Source organism: Schistosoma mansoni (genome assembly GCF_000237925.1).
Source record: "Schistosoma mansoni, WGS project CABG00000000 data, supercontig 0134, strain Puerto Rico, whole genome shotgun sequence".
Classification (NCBI taxonomy): domain Eukaryota; kingdom Metazoa; phylum Platyhelminthes; class Trematoda; order Strigeidida; family Schistosomatidae; genus Schistosoma; species Schistosoma mansoni.
Window position 1 is genome coordinate 116779 of NW_017386038.1, and position 22709 is coordinate 139487.

Here is a 22709-nt window from a genome sequence, read left to right on the forward strand (position 1 = left end):
GTATTGAAAATTGTGACTTTAGTGTTAGTTGAAAATTGTTTTGAGTTCAAGATGTTATTCAATTGTAAATATGCTGCTCTTGCTTTGCCGATCCTCGCCCTCACATCTGCATCAGATCCACCGTGTTCATCAATGATGCTGCCCAGATATATAAAGGTTTTTACATCATCCAAAGCTTCTCTATCGAGTGCGATTTGGTTGGTGCATGTATTGTCGTATCGGAGAATCTTGCTTTTCATTTTGTGTATGTTGAGACTTACTGCTGCTGAGGCTGCTGCTACACTAGTTGTCTTCTTCTGTATTTGTTGTTGCGTGTGTGATATAAGAGCCATATCATCTGCGAAGTCTAGATCGTCCAGCTGCATCCTAGCTGTCCAACTAATTGTCTAATCAAATGTTTAAGATCATTATTTTATATACATTGAACAACTCTCTAAATCATTCACAGTTGATTAACAACTGGTTGGTGATCAATGTCATGTATGTCAGGTCCTTCTTAGTATAGATTGAATCCTATCGATCAAGTTTCAATGTGGCCACTAATCTAGGTGACTCGACATTGCGTTCACTATGTTAAGATAAGATGGTGGCTGGAGGTAGTTCTGTTGACTAAATCATATATAATTTAATCTTGACATTAAATTCTCAAGATCACAACAGATATCAATGAGCACTTTACCATTGAATCAACTAAATTACTCACTGACACTTTATTATTCTAATAATACACAAAAGGAAAGCATAATGTATAACTCAACTTAGTAATAAAAACAAATTATTTGTTTGTTTTTTATTGATAATTGAAAGTATGACTCAATTGAATCTAGACCACCAAGGAAAACCTGAAGGCACTGGACGGCTGTTTCGTCCTACTGTTGGACTCCTCAACGTCCCAGCGCATCCACAACCTCGCCTCGCGAGATTCGAACAAAATCCACAAAAACCCTTTCTGATAATTTTATTGATAAAACAAAAAAAACTAACTCACCTCGAGAGGTATATCCAGGAGTTCTAGCGAGAAGCAGTGACCAGTGGAGTTCAAACCACATCTGTTGTGAGATATCAACTTACTGAAAACAATCGGTGAATGGTTGCTCAACTTCAGGGATTGGTTGAAGTTAGACATAAACACCATCGGATGGCGACCGGCTCTGTGGTCAATCGCATAAGTACTCTGACGCAAGACTGGTAGGTCCTGGGTTCAAATCTCGCGAGGCGAGGTCGTGGATGCGCACTGTTGAGGAGTCCCACAATAGGATGAAACGGCCGTCCAGTGCTCCCAGGTTTTCCCTAGTTGTCTAGCTTCAATTGACTCACGCTTTCAACTATGAAAATACTAAATCTCCGCAATAGCCCCCTTCTGATATTAATTATAAACAACACAAATGTAACCATATCTGATAACATACTACTTATTTCTCATTATTATTTGATATTTTTTTTTGTTTTCTTTGTTTAACATACAATTAATACTGATGATAATTAGCAGCATATTTCAGTCTGTTTGTGTTCTTTTAAACTATGGACAAATCTATTCGATAAAATATTGTTGTTTTTTTCTAATTTGATGTTATGTGTTCTGATGTTTTAGATGAAGTTTTGTTCTTTGAGCTAGATGGTTGATTTGGTAGTGAAGCTCTCATCGTTCTTCTGAAACGACATTATCGGCACAAACTTTAGGTAGAAGTGAAGCGTTCGAAATTCACCATATATGGCTCACAGCTTATCCTATGGACCTCGATGTTGATTGGTTTGTAGATGGCGTCGAGTCTCGATTGACTATGATCACCATTACAATACGATTACGCGCCAGATAACTACTTGGTTCCTTCTCTAGCTCGTAAATCAGAAGACTGTAACTGGTCCAGATAGAATATATTTATTGGCGATCTCGTGGCATCGAAGGAATATCGAGACGTGCCAACGAGTACAGGCAATAAGGGCACAGTGTAAGAAATTTCGGGCGAACAAGGCGGACGACCGAACGAAAAGTGATTTTGATACAGTTAAACAACAACGAGTACAGTAAAACAATCACTGGTACAATTGGTTATAATAATAATTGTTTCCATTATACTAATCGCGTTCTCGTCGAGAAAAGCAGGTCAATACAGGTTTTTGTTGATCTTTATTCTGTCATTGTTTACTTCTTTATTTTGATTGTATCTCTCACTGGCTCTGATGTTGACAACTAAATAACTTACTTACTTACTTACACCTGTTACTCTCAATCGAGTATAGGTCACCGACCAACATTCTCCAACCCACTTTGTCCTGCCACTTCCTTTCTAGTTCTATCCAAATTTTGTTCATTCTTCTCATGTCTGTCTCCATGTCTCAGTGAAATGTGTTCATTAGTCTTCCTCTTCTCCTTTGGCTCCGAAAGTAATTAACGTTTTTTCTATCAATAATTATCAGTTTCTATAGAATTCAATTTCACCTAATGATTTAGTTAGTCTCACATTAACTATTGTTATAATCCGTAATTCTAATAAGTTAGTAATGTCAACTATAATGGAGAATATTATTGAGGTTAGGATCAACCTTAGTTGGGAAACCATTGAAAATTATGAAAGAATGGACATTTATTCTGTCCTTCTGTGGTGCACATTTAAATCCCCGTAAGGGATCGAACCCAGGACCTTTGGATCACTTGGCGAGCGTCTAGCTTATTGATCAGTGAGCTGAAGTTCATCTGCTACATTTTTAAATTCAACTAAGCCGTGATAGTGCCCAACCATCTCGAATTACCTTCAGAGATAACTCCTTCATAATCAAAACGACTGAAATTCTACTGATAACAGAAAATATTTGTCAACTTAGTAGATGCTTTTTAGTAATGTTGCGTTGATTAATTTATTTAATTAAGATTAAGGGCTTTCATTGTTAGTCTAATCAATATTGACAGAACCAACTTTAAACACAGCTGAGTTGTCTGGCATTTCTCTTCAAGTGTTACATTAGCTTGCCCTGATGAATTCGTTTACGACTGGTCGTCCTTAAGATCCATATCGTTTTCCAACAAATTTTTGGCCAGAGTGGGCTTTATCCATTCGATGCTTGTCATCATATTGCATTGCATACCAGAAGCTGGGGACAGAATTGCACTTTTTTCAAATAGTACTTTACTAGTTTCCAACGAATTTCTTTATTGTATCATACAATTGTCTCATGTTTTCTTCTTTTGCAGCCTTTTCAGCCGTCATTGTTAAATCTTCCACATGTTTACATTTGTCGGTTCTGATGTTCCTCTCCACTTGCTTCTTTACTTCTGCGTACTCTGCTTGGGCCTACACTTTCTCCACTCGTGTTCGACTGTTGTTAATTGCTGTCTTCTTGTTCCTCTTTAGTTGAATCTTGTTCAGGGTTCCCATAGAGATCCATTCCTTGTGATGATGCTACTTGCGACACAGAACACCCTGACACACTGAAGTTAATGCTTCTTTCATCCCGTTCCCATTGTCCTCCGTAGTAGTCTTTTCTTCTTTCAGTGGATCCTGTACAGTTTCGAACCTTTTGTTGTTAGTTATCATGAATTGGTTGATTTTGTTAGTATCCCGAAGAAAAGCCGTATCAAACTTTTGTGATGTTGTCTTCCCCGTTTTCCAGTACTTCTTGAGTTTCAGTTTCATCTTGGTGACCAGCAAGTGATGATCTGATGCCATATCAGCTCCTCTCCTAGTTCCCACATCCTCCATCGTCATCCTGAACTTTGTATTGATGCAAATATGGTCGATTTGATTCTGTGTTGTGTGGTTCGGCGAAGTCCATATGAGTTTTTGTATACATTTGTGTGGGAATATGGTACCGCTTATGACCAGTTTGTTAAAAGCACATAGGTTTGCGAATCTCTCACCATTTTTGTTCCTTTCTCCCAGTCCATGTCGTCCCATGACGTCTTCGTATCCAGTGTTGTCCATTCCAACCTTGGCATTGAAATCTCCCATCAGAATGGTCAGGTCCTTGTTTGAGCACTTCTCGAAGATCGACTGCAGCCTATCGTAGAATTGGTCTTTAGCGTCTTCATCGTAGTCGTTCGTAGGTGCATAACAGTGGATGACGTTCATTGTAATGTCCTCTTTCTTTGTTTTGAAGGAGGCTTTGATGATCCTTGGCTCATGAGATTCCCATCCAATAAGTGCATTTTGTGCTTTTCTGGACAGCATCAATGCCACTCCTTGTGTATGTTGGGTATTTCCTTCTTCATGACCGGAGTATAACAGAAGCTCTCCTGAAGCCAGTCGTTGTTGTCCAACCTGCGTCCAATGTGTTTCACTGATTCCAAGCACCTCCAGGTTATATTTCCCCATTTCTGTAACAATTTCAAAGACTCTTACGGTTCCCCACATTGTCCAGATATTCCATGTGCCTATAAAAATTGTTGCTCTGGTGGTTAGAAGGTGCATCGGCCTCGTGACTTCCGAAGGAACTCGGATTCCATTCTGAGGAGTCATAATTATTCCTTCAACTTGAAAGGCAGAATTTAAATGGTTTGAATAATTTTTTCCGGTTAGCGTTTTTTAGCGGTTTGATTTTCTACAGGGTGGGGTCGCTAATCCCATGCCCAACTTTCCTCCTTTGTGTGGGCTTGGGACCGGCAGTAGCCCCCGGAGGAGCTTTGTACAGTTGAACTGTATTGACATCCGTATTGAAGATTGTGACGTTCATGTTGGCTTACAGGCATTTGTTTTGAGTTCCATATGTTGTTCAATTGTAAGAATGTTTCCCTTGTTGTGCAAATCCTCTCCCTTATGCCTGCATCAAATCCTCCTTGTTCATCGATGCTACTGTTGCCCAGGTATTTAAACGTTTGCACCTGTCTCACAGTTTCTCCATCATGCGTGATTGACTTGGTTGGCGTTCTGTGTGTGTTATTTGAAGATGTTGCTTTTTCCCTTGTGCATCTGTCAGCTGTCCTCTATTCATGACTTTGTAGTTCAGTCTGTAGTATAAGTTCTAATGATGTTGAAGAGCTCGCCTACTCACTCCATATTGTTGAAGAAGGTTCAATAATGTTCTCCTGCCCACACTATTAAATGCTTTCTCGTTGTCAAGGAAGTTGATGTTTAGTGATAAGTTCCATTAAAATGGATTGTTCAACAATGATCTGTAGTGTGGTGATGTGGTCAGTACACGAGCGATCCTTATGGAATGCAACCTGTTGATCTGGAAGCTTGGTGTGTACTGAATCTTTGATATGGTTCAGCAACACTCTGTTGAAAACGTTTCCTGATACTGATAGTAGTGTGATGACTGTGTAGTTCGCACATTCGCTCAGATCTCTTTTCTTTGTTATGTTGAGAAGGTGTTTTTCTTTCCAGTATATATGTGGCACTTGTTCTTCCTCCCAAATCTTCTTGAATAAAAGGTGAATCATGTTTGCAGTTACTTCTATATGTGACTTCAGTGCTTCATCTAGTGTCAGCCATAGGAAGGTCTCTGTATGTTACTTGGATGTCCGGTAGGTCCAGTGGGGTTAGCCTATTCAAAAGTTCTTCAAAGTTTTCTACCAACCTGTTCTGGCACGGCCGGAGTGAGGAGAGTCCGCTCTCCATGTCGAAATGATCTCACATATCCACGTGTATACAGTCACCAACAGGGAAATCCTACTCACTGCCTTGTAGCCGCACCCTTGTTGTTTACGAAAATAAGACGACGAAGGCAGATGTCCAGTGCTTTAGAGGGGTTGGTGGACACGGATGATCCATTCAGGGGGGTTGGAAACCCCTGATCCCAAACTAATGGTGTGCATGGGCTCCTGTATCCACAAGGATAAAACGACGTATGAACCTATCGTTGGTTTCCAACTAACATGAGACTGCATCTCCCAACATTACTCCACTGAGCCTTGTGGATTAGACCCTTAGTCCAAATGCTCGGAGTGTGGCCTCCCAAGAAAAAGATCTATTTCAATTTGGGCACAAATCAAATGGCTTATGTGAAGCCTATCTGTTTGGTGCCTCCCAGTAATAATGTCTATGTCTTTATATAAACGTTTTGTCTCTCTATTTCATTTATTTCTTTTTCAACTGTTACATACACATGTTCAGATTTTATTTATTGATGATATCGTCATTATTTCATTTCGTTTGAGTTTCGTTTAACCAAGAACCTAGCTATGCAAATTATTTATTGAGATGATGTAAATGACTGTATAATAAATGAAATCGCTTTCTTTAAAGTTACTGGTTTCAAAGACTTGATGGTTATAGGAAGTGAAAATCTCAGAAATAAGCATAACCATGAGACGGACACTGACAAAGGTTTTCAGATTTTATGGGTTATTTGTAGGTCACTTCAAAATTCAGAAATTCCTATACAGAACTTATATGAGATCACAATTAAAATATAGAGTTCAGTAAGAGAATCCTAATTTAAAAACCATGCAGTACATGACACTGAAAGAGTTCAACGGGAGAGACTAAAATGGTGTAAGGTCTTTCTTGGTCGAATTGACTAATTCTCACTATCTTGGTATAACTTACGTGATTTAATATTAGCTTAATATTTACTGAATGATAACCTCGGTATTATTGTTACTTAGGTTTTTGTTCTGTCCGTGGTGGACAACTTGACAGGACATTCGTTGAAACCAAGAGCTGGAATTAAATTGTCTTTGTCTGGAGTTTTGTATCTTACGTCTAGTCGTAAATTATCGGACATCTAAATAAATAAGTAGTACTGGCACCTTCTGCTAGTAGATTTAAACTGTCATCGAACTCTAACATCAGTTAAAAATTACAAATATTATCTTTCCATGTTTCTTTGAATATGCGAACTGAAATTGAAAATTGTATCTGCTGATGCGCACATTTTTGGCCTAGTACGCTACAGCTGCGATTTGATTATCGCGACTATTAAATGCTGCCGATTCTACGTGGTGGTCAAAGTATGTTAATTCAACACTTCTGTGTATCTCGATATCATGTATAAGTCGAGTTGTCAGTGTACTACCTTTATATAATTTCTTTAATAACTAGGCAGAGTTAGCGGGCGAGATTATGATCTATGGACAAACCAATGAGATTAAAAATAGCCTTAGATTTTGGCGTAATAGTTGATGTCAGTTTGTGACAAAGACTCAGTGCGATGACTAGACAGTTGGGCTTTTATGAAAGAAGTTTGAAACACGCTAAATTTCTTTCAAGTGCACGTGTAAGTGGACTTGAAAAATTAACGTACTCTATAGGTTCAAATGAGAGCTAGAAATCCGTGTGAGAAATTACAATCAAGACAAAGAGTTCAAAATCAGTCTTACTACACCTAACCAGGGACATGTCGCATGGCTTGGACATGAGTTACTTAGCTAAACCAAGAGAATTGGCCTGAACCTTGACAATAGCTCTTAGTGTAATCTCACATTTATCGAGTCAAAGTGGTCCAAACAGTTGGAAGCTAGCAAAGCACATTTGTTTTCGAAGGTGACTGATACAACGAACCTTCAAGCTACCGGCCAGTACCACCGTTTTAAGTATTCCTAATAGTTATAGTATCCCTAATATACGATGCCCTGGGCGACCTACTACTACTCAACAACCTCATTTTTATATCTCATCAAGTAGTTAATAACTGGGACTTCCTACTCGAACGTGTGGTATCAACCTTGTCAGTGAACAATTTTGGAGAGAAGCTGGATCTCCACTAGAAAACAGGATGAAGGGATTGATTCAAGTCGAACGACCTTTTATTCTTATTACCAAAGAATGATATATTAAAAAAAGTACGTAAACTTCTATTAGATTTCTATATGCTTATGAAACTTCATGCTTCATAACACTTTCGAGAATGTTTTCCTTCTTCATTTAGCTCAGACAGTACACTTATCCATTGTGTGGTAATTCTTCAATATATTTCACTGATATTCGATATGGGTGAGATGGAAAAAGCAGTTTCACTGTTCACGGTAAGTATTATTGTCATTAGATAAATTTTATCTATCATTTACATACTTCTATGATCGCTCGTTTGCTCTGTAGCCATCTTCAGCACTTTTTAACTATATAGCGTTAATTTGTTTCCTTAATAAGTAATCACTGATTTAATCTTTGTTCTCTGGGAACTCCACCAAATACATTCACCATTTTATCTCATGAATAGACCTTACAGAATATTTTCGGAAACCCAAAATTCACTGACCTTAAACACGTAGATTATTCAAGAAATATACTTGAAGATCTCATATTTACCACATCCAATCTTAAAATATCATTTGATATATAGTAAATAAATTCCAAATGTTTATGCTTTATGGTACAATCAACGTCGGCCAGTAGTTCATATGAGTTAATAATTATCAGCTATTGCAATGGTCCACTTATGAGTAGCTGTAAAATCGATTAATCACTGAGTAATGACCAATGTCATATTTGTTTAACCCGTTAGTCTCAACCATCTTCTATTGACCATGTTGTAATATTGACACCAGTAATAAAGGCGCGCTATTTAAAAGGATAGTGGTATTGTTTCTCGTTGAGTTTAGTTCACTGTTTTGATCGTAAATTACGTATCAAAACTACCGTTTACACTTTAATTGAATTTATTTCAGTTAACGTGACATTGTATTTGTGTGTTTTGATCCTGCTTTTGTGTATTTACTACATCAAAGCATTCTTGGTCGACTGCGGCTTGTTTATTTGATTAAGGTTGTGATTTGTCTTACATATCTACCTTGCCTATCATTTTACTTCATTCTAAGATGGTCGGCTCTGTACACAAGTGTGGACAGCCATATTGCTTATTCCCCGTGGAAGAAGGGATGCAATGTGACGAATGTAAGAAGTGGTTTCACAAAATGTGCACCCGCTTAAGCCCTGCTGCCTATAAAAGGTGCTCGAAACCAAATTCTCATTGGCTCTGTATGTTTTGTTGCTCAAGCAAGACATTACTCATTCAGGAAGCCATCAGCCTTCTAGCGTTAGCTAAAAAGGTCGACGTAGGCCGTGCCGGCAACATGGATACTGATAACGAAGATTGTATCAGTGTCGTAAATGCTGCCATGGCAGGTACCAGACACCCAATTTCGCAACATGATGCAAAAATTTCTCCGATACAACCAATGAAAGCCATGCCATTAAGTACTGAGGGACCAGTTGCTTTAGCAGCGACTGAGGACCCGGCTAGAACCACTATCGTCCAGAGTAATTCCAATCTGGATGCTGAGACTGGTGGGAAATGGATTACGCGGAAACGCAAAAGAGACGGAAAAATACCCAAAGAAAGCGCGCGTATAGTCGATAAGTCCTCGTTGGACTCACGTCCTGCGCATCAGGCAACTCCGCTCAAGTCCAAATGTCAGAAAATATTTAATACTGTTGTGAATGGAAACAGTTTAACTTCACCGAATGTTGTTGTGAGTCACTCGCTCGACCCACATGACACTGTTATAAAGAAAGTTAACAGTAAGAAGCCGGTAGCTAACCGGCAGGATCTGACGTCACGGTCAAAGGCCGTGAACACGACTTTTAAGGAAGTTAAACAGGTGCCTAGTGTAATCATCTGGAACTTGGCAGAATCGAAAGACACCGATCCCGCTAAAAGACATGCCCACGACCTGCAGTTAGTGGGATCTCTCATCAGAAATATACTGCCCGATGAGGTCCTAGGGGTACATATCTCGAAAGTCATCAGACTTGGTAAGTATGTTGGAGGCGAAACCCAACAGAGAAGGATCCTTAAATTAGTACTCGGTAATTTTGAGGAAAGGGACGTATTACTAAATAACTCACGCAAAACTCGTGACTCAAACATTCGTATTCGACCTGACTGGCCACTTGAGGATCGGACCAAGTGGAAGAATGCCCTAACAGAGTTAAAAACTCGAAAGCTAAACGGTGAAGCGAACCTTACGATTAAGGGTTTTCGGGTAGTCAGGTCTTGGAAGCCAATGCTTCCGAGACCTGTGTGGGTAGAACGTATGTCTCCAAAAACACCTTAGATGTGTGTTACACGAATGCTCGTAGTCTTCGGAATAAGATGTCTGAGCTAAGTTTGATGGTAGACGACTTAAATCCGGATATAATTGTTATCACCGAAACTTGGCTCACTGTAGATATAGACTATTCTCCAGTCATTTCAGGCTACATCTGTATCAGAAGTGATAGAGTCAGAAGTCGCAAGGGAGGAGGCATAATATTATATGTTAGGGACCACTTCTGCATTAACTCGATCATATCGGAGGCGTATGTAAGTGGTACGTGTGAGGTAGTATGTTGTACAATTAGGTCTAGAAACGGGTTAGTGACGATAGGAGGAATATATCGTAGTCCGTGTTGTCTCGCTGACGACTTTATCCTAAGACACGTCTGTTCTTGGAGTAAAGCAGAATCTTGTCTCATCGTTGGAGACTTCAATGCACCCCATATAAACTGGATAGAGCTCACAGCTCCAGGTGGGGGTTTCGATAGCGTCCTTCTGTCATCAATTATTCAATGTGCACTTGTACAATGTATCGTTAAGCCGACGCATATAGACTTGGAACATAATCCGTCATTGATAGACCTTGTCCTCACACACCACTGTGAAGATATCGTCGACATTCAACACCTTCCCCCACTGGTGAATAGTGACCATGTCGTACTTTCCTTTAAGTTCCGGATACGTGGTATAGAATTTGCATCAGCTCCACCCCGTCCTAATATCTGGAGAGCTAATATTCCGGCAATCAGGGACTATGCTATCTCGATTGACTGGTCGGTCGATGCTGATGGATCGATTGATGATGCATGGAATAGGTTTAAGTCTACGTTCGAATCCGTAACTCAACCGTTTATCCCATGGTCAGCACGTAAGCTATCATATTGCCCTCCATGGATTAATAAGGAAACCCGGAAGCTGTTGAAGCGTAGGAAACACTTCTGAGACTTATTCTTGTCAACAGGTCAGGCATCATTTAAGTGCGAATATAAAAAAATCCGGAATATATGTAAAAAGACCATAGCTAAATCCCGCACGGCTTACGAACGACAGTTGGCATACGATAGCCGTACCTGTCCGAAGCGACTGTTTTCGTATGTTAAAAGGCGGACGAAACGTAGTGATGGTATCCCCTCGTTACTGTTAAGCGAAAATTCAGCTTTATTGGCTGAATCTGATCTAGCGAAAGCGGAGACATTTGCTAACTATTTCAGTGAAGTCTACTCTACGTGTAGTGTTACAACTACTTGTCCCGTTGACAATGAGATACCAGCCATAGGACCTTTACACGTGACAGAGGATATTGTTCTTCCTTTGATAACTAACCTAAAACCTTGTAAGATACCGGGCCCCGATGGGTTACACCCACGTTTACTGTCGTCGCTTGCGGACATTATCTCAAGACCGCTCACGATGCTCTTCAACATGTCCCTTTCACAGGCTCAACTACCTAGAGACTGGAAAGACGCCATAGTTAGTCCTATATTTAAGGATGGTCAGAGACGGATAGTATCTAACTACCGGCCTGTTAGCCTGAACAGTATAGTAGTTAAGTTACTTGAAAAATTAATTCGGGCTAAGCTACTGAGCCACATAGATTCGTACAATCTGTTAACTCCCGAGCAACATGGGTTTCGTAACAAGCATTCATGCTTGACTAACTTACTCATTGCGAGAGAGGATTGGACAGCTGCCCTAGACAACGGCCAGTCTGTCGACGTGATATTCATAGATTTTAGCAAAGCGTTTGATAAGGTTTCACACTTAGGTCTTATGCAAAAGCTCTCGAGCTTTGGTATAACAGGTGCTATACAGGAATGGATAGGAAGCTTCTTATGTGACCGCAGACAGAGAGTGAGAGTCAATGGAACTCTATCCGAATGGAAACCGGTCAAAAGTGGTGTACCCCAAGGCACCATCTTGGGCCCTTTACTTTTCCTTCTGCACATTAATGAACTACCTTTATTACTTAAGTCGTCGACGTTATTGTTTGCGGATGATGTTAAAATCTGGAGAACAATAAGAAATGAGACTGATCGTTGTTATCTGCAAGCAGATTTAGACGAATTAGTTAGGTGGGCTCATGATTGGGGCCTGGAAGTTAATTCCAGGAAGAGCGTGTTCATGCACATCGGGCACGATATTAGTTACCATTATACCATTAATGGTACATCTCTGCCACGCGTTCATGAGCACAAAGACTTAGGAGTAATTATAAGTCATGACTTGAAAACTACTACGCACTGCAATGCGGTTGCTTCCAAAGGCTTTCGCGCGCTATGGTCGCTTCGCAGAGCATTTAAATGCTTTGACGAGGAGATGTTTCGAATTTTATATCCCACCTATGTAAGGCTACACTTAGAATACTGTATCCAAGCAGCTAGCCCTTGTCTGATAAAGGATACTAAATCGCTTGAGCGTGTCCAGCGTGTAGGGACAAAATTAGTAAAGGGTCTTTCTAAACTCCCTTACGATGTGCGTTGAAAACGTCTAAATCTTTTCCCCTTATCTTATCGTAGGACGCGAGGTGACCTTATACTGGCATTTCGTATCTTTAATTATGATCTGGGTGTTAATATGTCTTATCTTTTTGCTCTCTCCAGCACTAATAATCTCCGAGGTCATAGCAAGAAGGTTCTGAAACCGCGATCTAATAAACTAAAGGTGGGGTCCCGTTTTTCTCATCGAGTGGTCAATGATTGGAACGCTTTACCAGAACAAGTGGTATCAGCACCATCAGTGAACATTTTCAAAAAGAAGCTGGACCTTCACTGGAAGGAAATCTGTCAGGATTAACACAGGTTCATCAACCTACTATCCTTATTACTGAAGACTGAAGACTGAACTCAACTTTTCGGGCATTATGAGATGTTGGGCAATATTGTAGGTAGTCATTCACCCCAATGACCACATCACAAATCTTATCGATAGGACTATATCAACATTCAAGAATTAATGGCTCAGAATCTATCACAATGGCATAGGTGTATACACTCTTTATCTTCCCTTAAACTATGAAATTAAAATTGCTTTATATCTGTCTTCCTTCCTATACTATATCCTTATATACAATCTTTCTTTTATATATTACCACCATTAAATTAACTACTTTAATGAATCCGGTGTTCATCTTGTTGTGCTAACGAAGTATGGCAACTTGGACCGATGCATAAATGTGCCTGGTCCTACGTTGTAGTTGACTGACTGACTGAGTACAATTTTAGTTATTACTAGATGAACACATAATGTACGTTTATTTGTATATATCCATCAACGATCTAATCATATTCTCTATTCCTTATTCTTTTTATTTAATATAGAATCCTGATTTCAGTATTAAAGAATTGATCAATTCTCTCTATTTAGATACATTAATGATAAGACAATGTTTTCAAGGAACATTTATCTTATTAAATAATAACTATAACAATGAATCAGATCATACTTCAACGACTTATCCTACAAATTTATTTATTCTTCGAGATAATCACCGAATAAATATTTCATCTTTGCTTACAAGTAACTCTGGTAGTATAACTTCTTGGACATATTCACCATTTCATATAAATAATAATATTGATTGGTTACCTAATTTTATTATTCATCAAACTCCTTTATTAATTAATATTCCAAGGAGTTCCATAAATCCATCAAATATGGCTGTCCGTTGGTTAATTTGTTTTAGATTATCTATGAAGATTGATAAAAGAAATTATTCAACGGATGAATTCATCGCTTCACTTCATCCACATGTCATTCACTCTTTGACTTCATCTACTTCTTGGTTTTCCCCCAAAATTATGATTGATTTACAAAAATTTCCTTCTAATCAACAAATTGATCTAAATTTATTTGCTTATACATCAGATAATCTATTTTTCAATAATGATGATCATATAAATAATAATAATGATAATGATCATATTACTATCCATTTAAGTATCCATATAGTTCATGGTTCGAACTCATATATATTACATTTATTTCATCCATTTATTATATCATTACATCATCTTATATATAATTATTATAATTTACAAAATTATTTCTCGCTCATATCAACAACTTTATCGATCAATTGGTTCCCCCTATGTATATATCGATTTTATAAACAATGGATAATTACTAAGGGATTAGTTACTACACAGCAACAATTATTGATGATTAATCAATTAGAATTAAAATTAAATAAATTATGTATATGGAATATATATAAATTAAATAAATATTTATTATTATATTTAATTACAAATGGTATATTTAAAGGTATATGTATATATGTAAATATGAATTATACTATATCGAATCAATTAATGATTGAAATACGTTCTAGGTAAGTAAAGGGTTTTATTTAGATCTTTGTTTTTTGATCAATTCATATATAACCAAAGTAACTGTGTATGTATTTTATTTACTTACGTACTTACGCCTGTTAACCCTCGTGGAGGAGCATAGGCCGCACACCAGCATTCTCTATCCAACTCTCTCCTGGGCAATTCTTTCCAGTTCTTCGCAGTTGTTATTCATCCTTTTCATATCTGCTTTTATTTCCTGGTGTAATGTGTTCTTTGGCCTTCCTCTTTTCTACTTCCCTTCCGGATTTCAAGTTAGGGATTGCCTTGTAATGCACATTGGTGGTTTCCCTTAATGTATGTCCGATCCACTTCCAACGTCTTTTCCTAATTTCCTCTTCATCTGGAAGCTGATTTGTCCTCTCTCCTAAAACGCTGTTGCTGATAGTATCCGGCCAGTGAATATTGAGTATTTTGCGAAGACAACTGTTTATAAATACTTGTACCTTCTTGGCGATGGATTCAGTAGTTCTCCACGTTTCAGCTCCGTACAATGGGACTGACTGTCTTGACGTTCGTATTGAAGATTCTCACTTTGAAGTTAGTTGACAGTTGTTTTGAGTTCCATATGCCCCCAAATGCCCTGGTACGGCCGAGAGTGGGAAGAGTCCGCTCTCCCTCTCGAAATACTCTCATATGGCCACGCGAATATATAGCCTCTGCCAGGGAAGTCCTACTCACTTCCTTCTCGTGGCGGGGCTGTTGTTTACGAAATTGAGAGGACGAAAAGCGAATGCCCGTCGCTTTAACTGGGTTGGTGGACATGGAGGGTCTACCTAGGGGAGTTGGAAAACCCTGATTCCAAACCAATGGTGCACATGGGCTCCAGTATCCTGAGGGAACAAATGGCGTACGAATCAATCGTTGATCACCGACTACCATGGGACTGCATCTCCTCACGATGTTCCACTGCCTTGTGGATCAGATCTTTCGGTCGAAGGCTCGGGGTGTGGTCCCCTAAGAAAACCACCTGCTTCAGTTCGGGCACCTGAGCGGTATCACAGCCCTCAAGCAAATCGAATGAGATTTGTATGGCGCATATGTATCTGGTGCTTCCTTGTACCAATATTTGTGTTTAAATAAATAAAATAAATAAATGAGTTCCATATGCTCTTCAATTGTAGAAATGCGATCCTTGCTTTGCCAATCCTGTGCATGTATTTTACCCTTATATATATCTATATAAGTGTAATAAGAGACGGACTACATGCATCTTTTTATTTTTACTAGTTTATTTAGGTTTAAGCGGTCAGAGGTTGTGTATACTATTAACAGTTATACAAAAAATTATTTAGTTACGTTGAGTAACGCAATAATTAGAAACCTTGAATAACATGGCTCAATGGCGAAGGTGCATCCACTGTTTGTATTCTGACAAATTCTAATCTTATGGATTCTTCATGTCTCCATCTTTTTTCGCTTTGCAAATTTATTTCACTGGATTATACTCGTTGATTGACATCTTCAAACCCTAATCTTTCCGATTACTGCTTATACTTTTACTACTTCTACCATATAAGGGTAATAAGAGATGGACTATATGCATCTTTTCATTTTTACTAGTTTATTTAAGTTTAAGCGGTCAGAGGTTGTGTATACTATTAACCCCTGACCGTTGCTACTACCTTGACGTGGCGGTCGGGTTTGCCTATCGTGATGAACCAATCGAGCTATACTTGCTGGACCAATCATTCCTCAAGGTCCTACCATGCCAGACAGGTCGTTTGAAGAGCGTTAAGACTAAAAGCAGCAAACTCAAGGTCCGAAGGCGAAGTCTTACTGCTCACTTCTGATTGTACATAGGTGTGACGGTAGTTAGGTGCTTCCTTCAGACAACCAGCACAACAGCGATGCTGCTTTCCCACAAGGAGGGATGGGGTTAGAAAAGGTCGACCCTAAAAATGCACACCTCGCCTTATCCCACGGATATCCGTCTCCGGTGGTAAGGTCCCAACAAGTACGGAGTTAACACAAAACTACCCACAAAAAGGTCGCGTGTGACCGACCTCGAACAGTTGTCCCTTGGGCACTGCGGTCACGCTCTCAGGTCAATAGGACTACTTCTAACCCAATTTCCTTTTTAGGTACCTCTAGAAAAACCCTTCCATGGTGTGGGCAACCAGGAAGTGATAATTGCCCTCATATCTCTAACAGCACTCAAGACCACAAGACATACTATTAACCGTTATATTAAAGTTATAACTCAAAGTTGGATATTCAGAAATGTATTTAGTTACGTTGAGTAACGTGATGGTTAGAGACCTTGGATGGCATGGCTCAATGGCAAAGGTGCATCCACATTTTGTGTTCTACCAAATTCTAATCTTCTGGATTATTCATGTCTCTATCTTTTTTCTATTTCCACATTTGTTTCACTGGAATATACTCCTTGAATAACATCTTCAAACCCTAATCTTTCCAATTACTGCTTATACTCTTACTACTTCTACCACTATGGGATTTGTGCCTTAGAATTCCTATCTATCTGTTTCGGTGATTAATAACGACCACTAATCAAACAGTTATGGATTATTTAACAAGCACTAACGGAACGCGGCTATAATTCATGCAGTAATGCCGTTACATCTAACCCTGGCATCAACAGTGTTTTTATTACGAGTTTTCCTTGAATACCGAGTTATCAAAAACGGAGTTATGACATTATGTCAGTGGTAAAATAATGTTCTCCACTACACGCAAATACAAGTTATTTTGTACGTTTCTTCATATACGCAATAAGATGTTGTAACTCGGGGTTAATCTTGTGATCCTCAATGACGATAAGGCTTTATCAAACAATCTTTATTAAACTGAATAACATTATATCTCAATAAACAGGAAAGATTGAAGCATAGATTTCTTTTGTACCTCTTAATCACTGCGTATCGGCTACTTGGTATTGTACGCAATTCACCTTCTAGCCAATTAGCTAAATTGTAGTTTTATTCTACCTCGATGACACGTTCTTTAATCTCAAAGTAGTCGCCAAATTCTTCATGAATCTTAAATAAATCTATTCTTGACAGATGAGAAGAGCTATTGGTAAGAGTTTCTGATGATTATTTGAAGGTATCAAAGGACATGTAATTTTCTTTAGTATTATCATTATACATTCATTTCAATTATATCTCGAACTTGGATTTCTTCTGTCAGAAGACAGAAGACAAGTAGAAGGATTATTATTCCAAACAGTATCGATTATGATACAAAACTGTTAGGTATTTATAGTTTTTAATAGAAACAAAATCATCATTATTATTATCCAATCCGCATACAGGGAGTTATCAGCATTCGCCCAATAGAGAAGCTATACGTAGTGATTCTAGGATATTCTTTCAAAAGCTGATTGGATAGAATATGTCCGGTTCCTTTTGGGCTTCTTAAAGCTTCTTTAACTTCACCTATGGACTATCCTTACATCAATCATGTAATATTTATACATCTACTTATTATTTGAATGATTACCCTTTATAACAGAGTTTTCATTTACTTAGCAACTAATTTTTTTTTTTTTTTTTTGTTTAGTTCACATACATTACTACATTTATTAGATCAAGTATTGTTTACTCAAAAGTATATCGATGATTTTCATTTTATTCCTTATAATCAATCAATAGAAAATGATACAAAGTTAATCAATAATAAAACATCTAATATACAAAAATCAATAACTGATACCTTAAATTGTTTAATTAATGAAACCGAATATCTTATTCATCAAATAACTCAACTTATTGAATATACAATGAATAAACGTATCCCTGAATTACCTGTCTATTTTAAAGATTTAACAAATAATCTTGACATTGCATATCATTCTACTGAATGGAAATCCATAGTTCATAAAGCAAGTACTATACCAATTGATAATGTATTGCCAAGTATAGAATATTCCCAATTACGTTTAAAAACCGATATTAGTTTTAAAAATCTTTGTTTTGTAAACATATCAGATGAACACTAACAAAAGTAGTTTGTATCTATGTATAAGGTGTAATCCCATAATCAATGACTTCATAGATTGATAGCAGGTTTTGGTTTAGCTACTTCTAGTTTTCTTTAATCCTATTCCTACATCAATAGACATTGTCCATCGATATAGACTGTTGTTGTTAAACATACCCAACCATCACATTTAATGAGCATTCACTATCCCATTATCAATCGATTTGCAAATTCAGATCATCTTTCTATGCAGGTGTATACACTCTTTATCTTCCCTTTAAACCTTAAGATTAAAATTGCTTTATATCTATCTTCCTTCCTATACTATATCCTTATATACAATCTTTCTTTTATATATTACCACCATTAAATTAACTACTTTAATGAATCCGGTGTTCATCTTGTTGTGCTAACGAAGTATGGCAACTTGGACCGATGCATAAATGTGCCTGGTCCTACGTTGTAGCTGACTGACTGACTTCTATGCTTGAATATCACAACTTGCTTAATGAAATGTATAAGTTAGTCTGGTAATTCAACAATTTCTGTTTTTCTATATTTCATTGATTGAGTATCATTTATTCATGTTAAAACACACATTACTATCTATATTTGATGATTGTTTTACTATCAAAAGTGATGATACAAAATGAACGTTTTACAACAGATGATTGGAAACAAGAACTTTTGTCGAATGCAATAGGGTTTCCCTTTTTTGTTTTTGTAAATACTCTATAAGAAGTGGGTTTTGTGGAGATTTCAGTATTTTTCATAGTTGAAATCATGAATCACTTGAAGCTAGATCACCACCAAGGAAAACCTGGAAGCACTGGATGGCTGTTTCGTTCTATTGTGGGACTACTCCTCAGCAGGTCCTGGGTTTGAATCTCGCTCGTGAGGCGAGGTCGTGGATGCGCAATGCTGAATAGTCCCAAAATATGATGAAATGGTTGTCCAGTGCTTTCAGGTTTTCCTTGGTGGTGGTCTAGCTTCAACTGACTCATGGTTTCAATTAGGAAAAATATTCTATTGTAGAAATTCTGTAGAATTATGTACTTACAGTGACAACCTTATTTCATTTGAGATAATAAACAGATTACTTTCTTTCTACAGTTCAATATGGAAATGTTTATTTTTTTTAGATATTAAAACAAGGAAATATTTTGACATTATCAAATGGATAGAAAATCTGTTTAGTTTAAATGGTGAAGATAACAATTGATTCACTTTGGAATTCAATATTGATTAGGCTTCCTGACTTGACCAAGAAGTACTACTGTTACCGAGTTTCTGTTTGAAATGATTAAAAAAGAAATCTACTCCACTGATTCACATAAATAAACTATGCCGGACCGTAGCTGCTACTTTGACGTGGTGGTCGGGCTTGCCTATCGTGATAACCCAACTGAGCTATATTGGCTGGAACATATGTTCCTGTAGGTTCTACCATGCCAGGCAGGTCGATTGGAGAATAGTAACACTAAAAGAAGCAAGGTCTGAGGGCGATGTCGTACTGCTGACTGTCGAGGGGTGTGACAACTGTAAGGTATTTACCTCGGAAAACCAGCATCTGCAGCGACGCTGCCTTCTCACAAGAAAGAAGGGGGTTAGAAAAGGTCGACTCCAAAAAATTTCACGCTTTACCTTACCTCTCAACTTTCCGTCTCCGGAGCTAACACGTCAAAAACCTCCCACAAAAAGGCCGTGCGCGATCGGCCTCAAGCGGTGAAGTAGTTGAACATGTCGACCGCTTCACTTATCTTGGGAGTCTCATCAGCCCTTGTGATCTCGTGTGTGACGAAATCTCAGCACCGATGCAGAAGGCTCGTCTAGCTTTCGCCAACTTGCGTCATTTATGGCGTAGGCGAGATATCCGTCTAGCAACCAAAGGACGGGTTTACTGTGCAGCAGTTCGTTCCGTCCTACTTTATGGCAGTGAAACATGGCCGATAAGAGTAGAGGATATTTGTAGGCTACTAGTATTCGATCATAGGTGTCTTCCAAGCATTACTCGTAAATCCTGGGACCACCGGGTAAGTAATGCAGTTGTTAGGGAATGGATACTAGGTAAGAATGGCAAATCGATTGATGAAATAGTGAAACTTGATCAGTTGAGATGGCTGGGACATGTGTTACGTATGCCCAACCACTGACTGCCACGGCGTGCAATGTTTTATGGTGTACGAGTAGATTGGAAGAAAGCTAGGGGTGGCCAGACCAAAACGTGACACAAATGCATGAAGTCACTGACAATTGGACTGAGCCATGTTGGTCGGTGTAGACTACCTGGTTGGGATTCGCGAGATGATAGCAATCGATGGTTAGAGACCTTGAATGAGATGGCGAAGGTGCATCCACTCTTTGTATTCTGTCGAAGTCTAATCTTCTGGGTACTTAATGTCCCTATCTTTTTTACCTTTACAAATTTGTTTCACCGGGTGTTATAATTGTGGTTTTTTTATATATAAACGACCCAGCTATTCCTATTGCTTAGTATTCTTATACGATGACACTCGACAAGACCCCAAAATCAGAACACGTTGAACAGGAATGAAATTGTATTCAAAATAATAATAATAAGTGAACAGCAATCAGCAATCAATAGTTTAAATATCGTTCATATATTTATAGTATATGCATAAGAAGCTTATAGATTTTTCTGCAATAATATTCCCGGGCTGGTCGGTTTAAAATTAACCAATCAGCGCGCAGCAACACCATCATGCATAAAACATGCTTAATCCAATCTATATCCCACTAACACCGGGATATACTCCTTGAATAAAATCTTCAAACCCTAATCTATCGAATTACTGCTTATGGTCTTACTACCTCTTACACTATGGGATTTGAATCGACAACTGGATCTCTGTGTTAATGTGGTATGGCAGCTCGAACTGATGTACGTAGGTACGAAGTTCTACGTTGTGACTGACTGACTTCATTTCATTAGAGATAATAAACAGATTATTTTTTCTAGAGTTCAATATGGGAATGTTTACTTCTTAGATATTAAAACAAGGAAATATTTTGACATTATCAAATGGATAGAAAATCTGTTTAGTTTAAATGGTGAAGATAACAATTGATTCACTTTGGAATTCAATATTGATTAGGCTTCCTGACTTGACCAAGAAATACTGCTGCTTTTTAATAAAAGCCTTTTGACTAGATGAAACAATTCCAACTTCCTCTTATACTAAGGAACTGAAGTATCTATGTGCTTGAAGTTAATGGAATAAAAATGTGTAGTGTCTTATTTTAACAAGAAACCACAGTTTCTTGTGTCTCTCATTTCAAAAGGTTAAACTCAAACAATTAAAATTTATAAATTCATTTAGTTTTGTTTGTTTGAATCTTCCCATTGATGTTTAGGACTGAAACTGATCAGTCACCAATTAACATATGTGCATAATGTGTGTATTGCCTCGATATAACCTTAATTCACGAGGATTGTAAGCAAAGATGAATAGTGGCTAGCAGTGGAATCCAGGACGCGCGTATCGTCCTATTCGGGACTCGTCAACTGAATGTACCTGCATCTCAGAGTTGATGTTCACTCTGGGCTTCGAACCCAGTACCTTTCGCTTCAAACGCCATCACGTTATTCAATCGGCCGCTAAATCCTGATAGCCAGTTGCTTGTGCAATGGGGTGAAGTTTAAATTCCCTTAGTATTGTTTGTTTGAATCTTCCCATTGATGTTTATGATTATAATCTATGCATATTAACATTAAAAAAATTCATCCACTCATATTTCATAAGATTGAATAGTTTAAGAAAAAGAAGAGGTAATTCCTGGAGTTCTAATGAGAAGTCGTGACCAGTGGAGCTAATCCATGTCAGGTTAAGACAGGTATCTACCTCAGTACAATGGAAGTTTGTTGCGTAATTTCGTGGATTGGTTGAGGTCAGACATCAACACCGTTGGATGCCGTCTCAGTGGTCTATCGGTTAAGTGCTCTGACACGAGACTGGTAGGTCTTGGGTTCTAATCTCCTGAGGCAGGATCGTGGATGCGCACTGCTGTGGAGTCCCACAATAGGACGAAACGGCTTTTCAGTGCTTCTAGGTTTTTCATGATGGTCTAGTTTCAATTGACTCATGATCTCAACTATATGAAATTACTAAAAAATCTCCACAAAGCCCCCTTCTAAAACGAATAAAAGTCAACCAACAAAAAAACTTGGATTAAACTTCATATAAAGAATGTAGACTATTTATTTGAATGAATGATTGTTATTACAAAGTATCATCATCTATCATAATTGTTCGCTTCAAAAAGCATAAAGAAAAGAATATTATTCATTAGAAATAAGTAAATAAATAAATAATCTATACAATAAAAAAAGGAGGAAACATATTTGTTCCGGTTTTGTTATTGTTAGCAGGAGTAGTAGTAAGAGGGGGAGTTGTGGCAGCGGACAGTTTCATATAAATAATAAACAAAATATAAATATATATATATATATATATATAGAAAGTTCGTTTGCATTTTTGA

General features: G+C 38.0%; 1 protein-coding gene across 1 annotated transcript; it reads left to right on the plus strand.

Annotated features, from left to right (window-relative positions):
- Positions 1-7529: 7529 nt before the first annotated feature.
- Smp_164670 (hypothetical protein) lies at positions 7530-19431 on the plus strand (the record flags this gene model as incomplete). The annotated part of the gene is made up of 5 exons (XM_018789552.1): positions 7530-7720; positions 7807-7903; positions 13233-13582; positions 17790-18145; positions 19352-19431. Exons 2-5 carry the CDS (start codon positions 7868-7870, stop codon positions 19429-19431), a joined length of 822 nt encoding a protein of 273 aa, XP_018646436.1. The 5' UTR covers positions 7530-7720; positions 7807-7867.
- Between the last annotated feature and the right edge of the window lie 3278 nt (positions 19432-22709).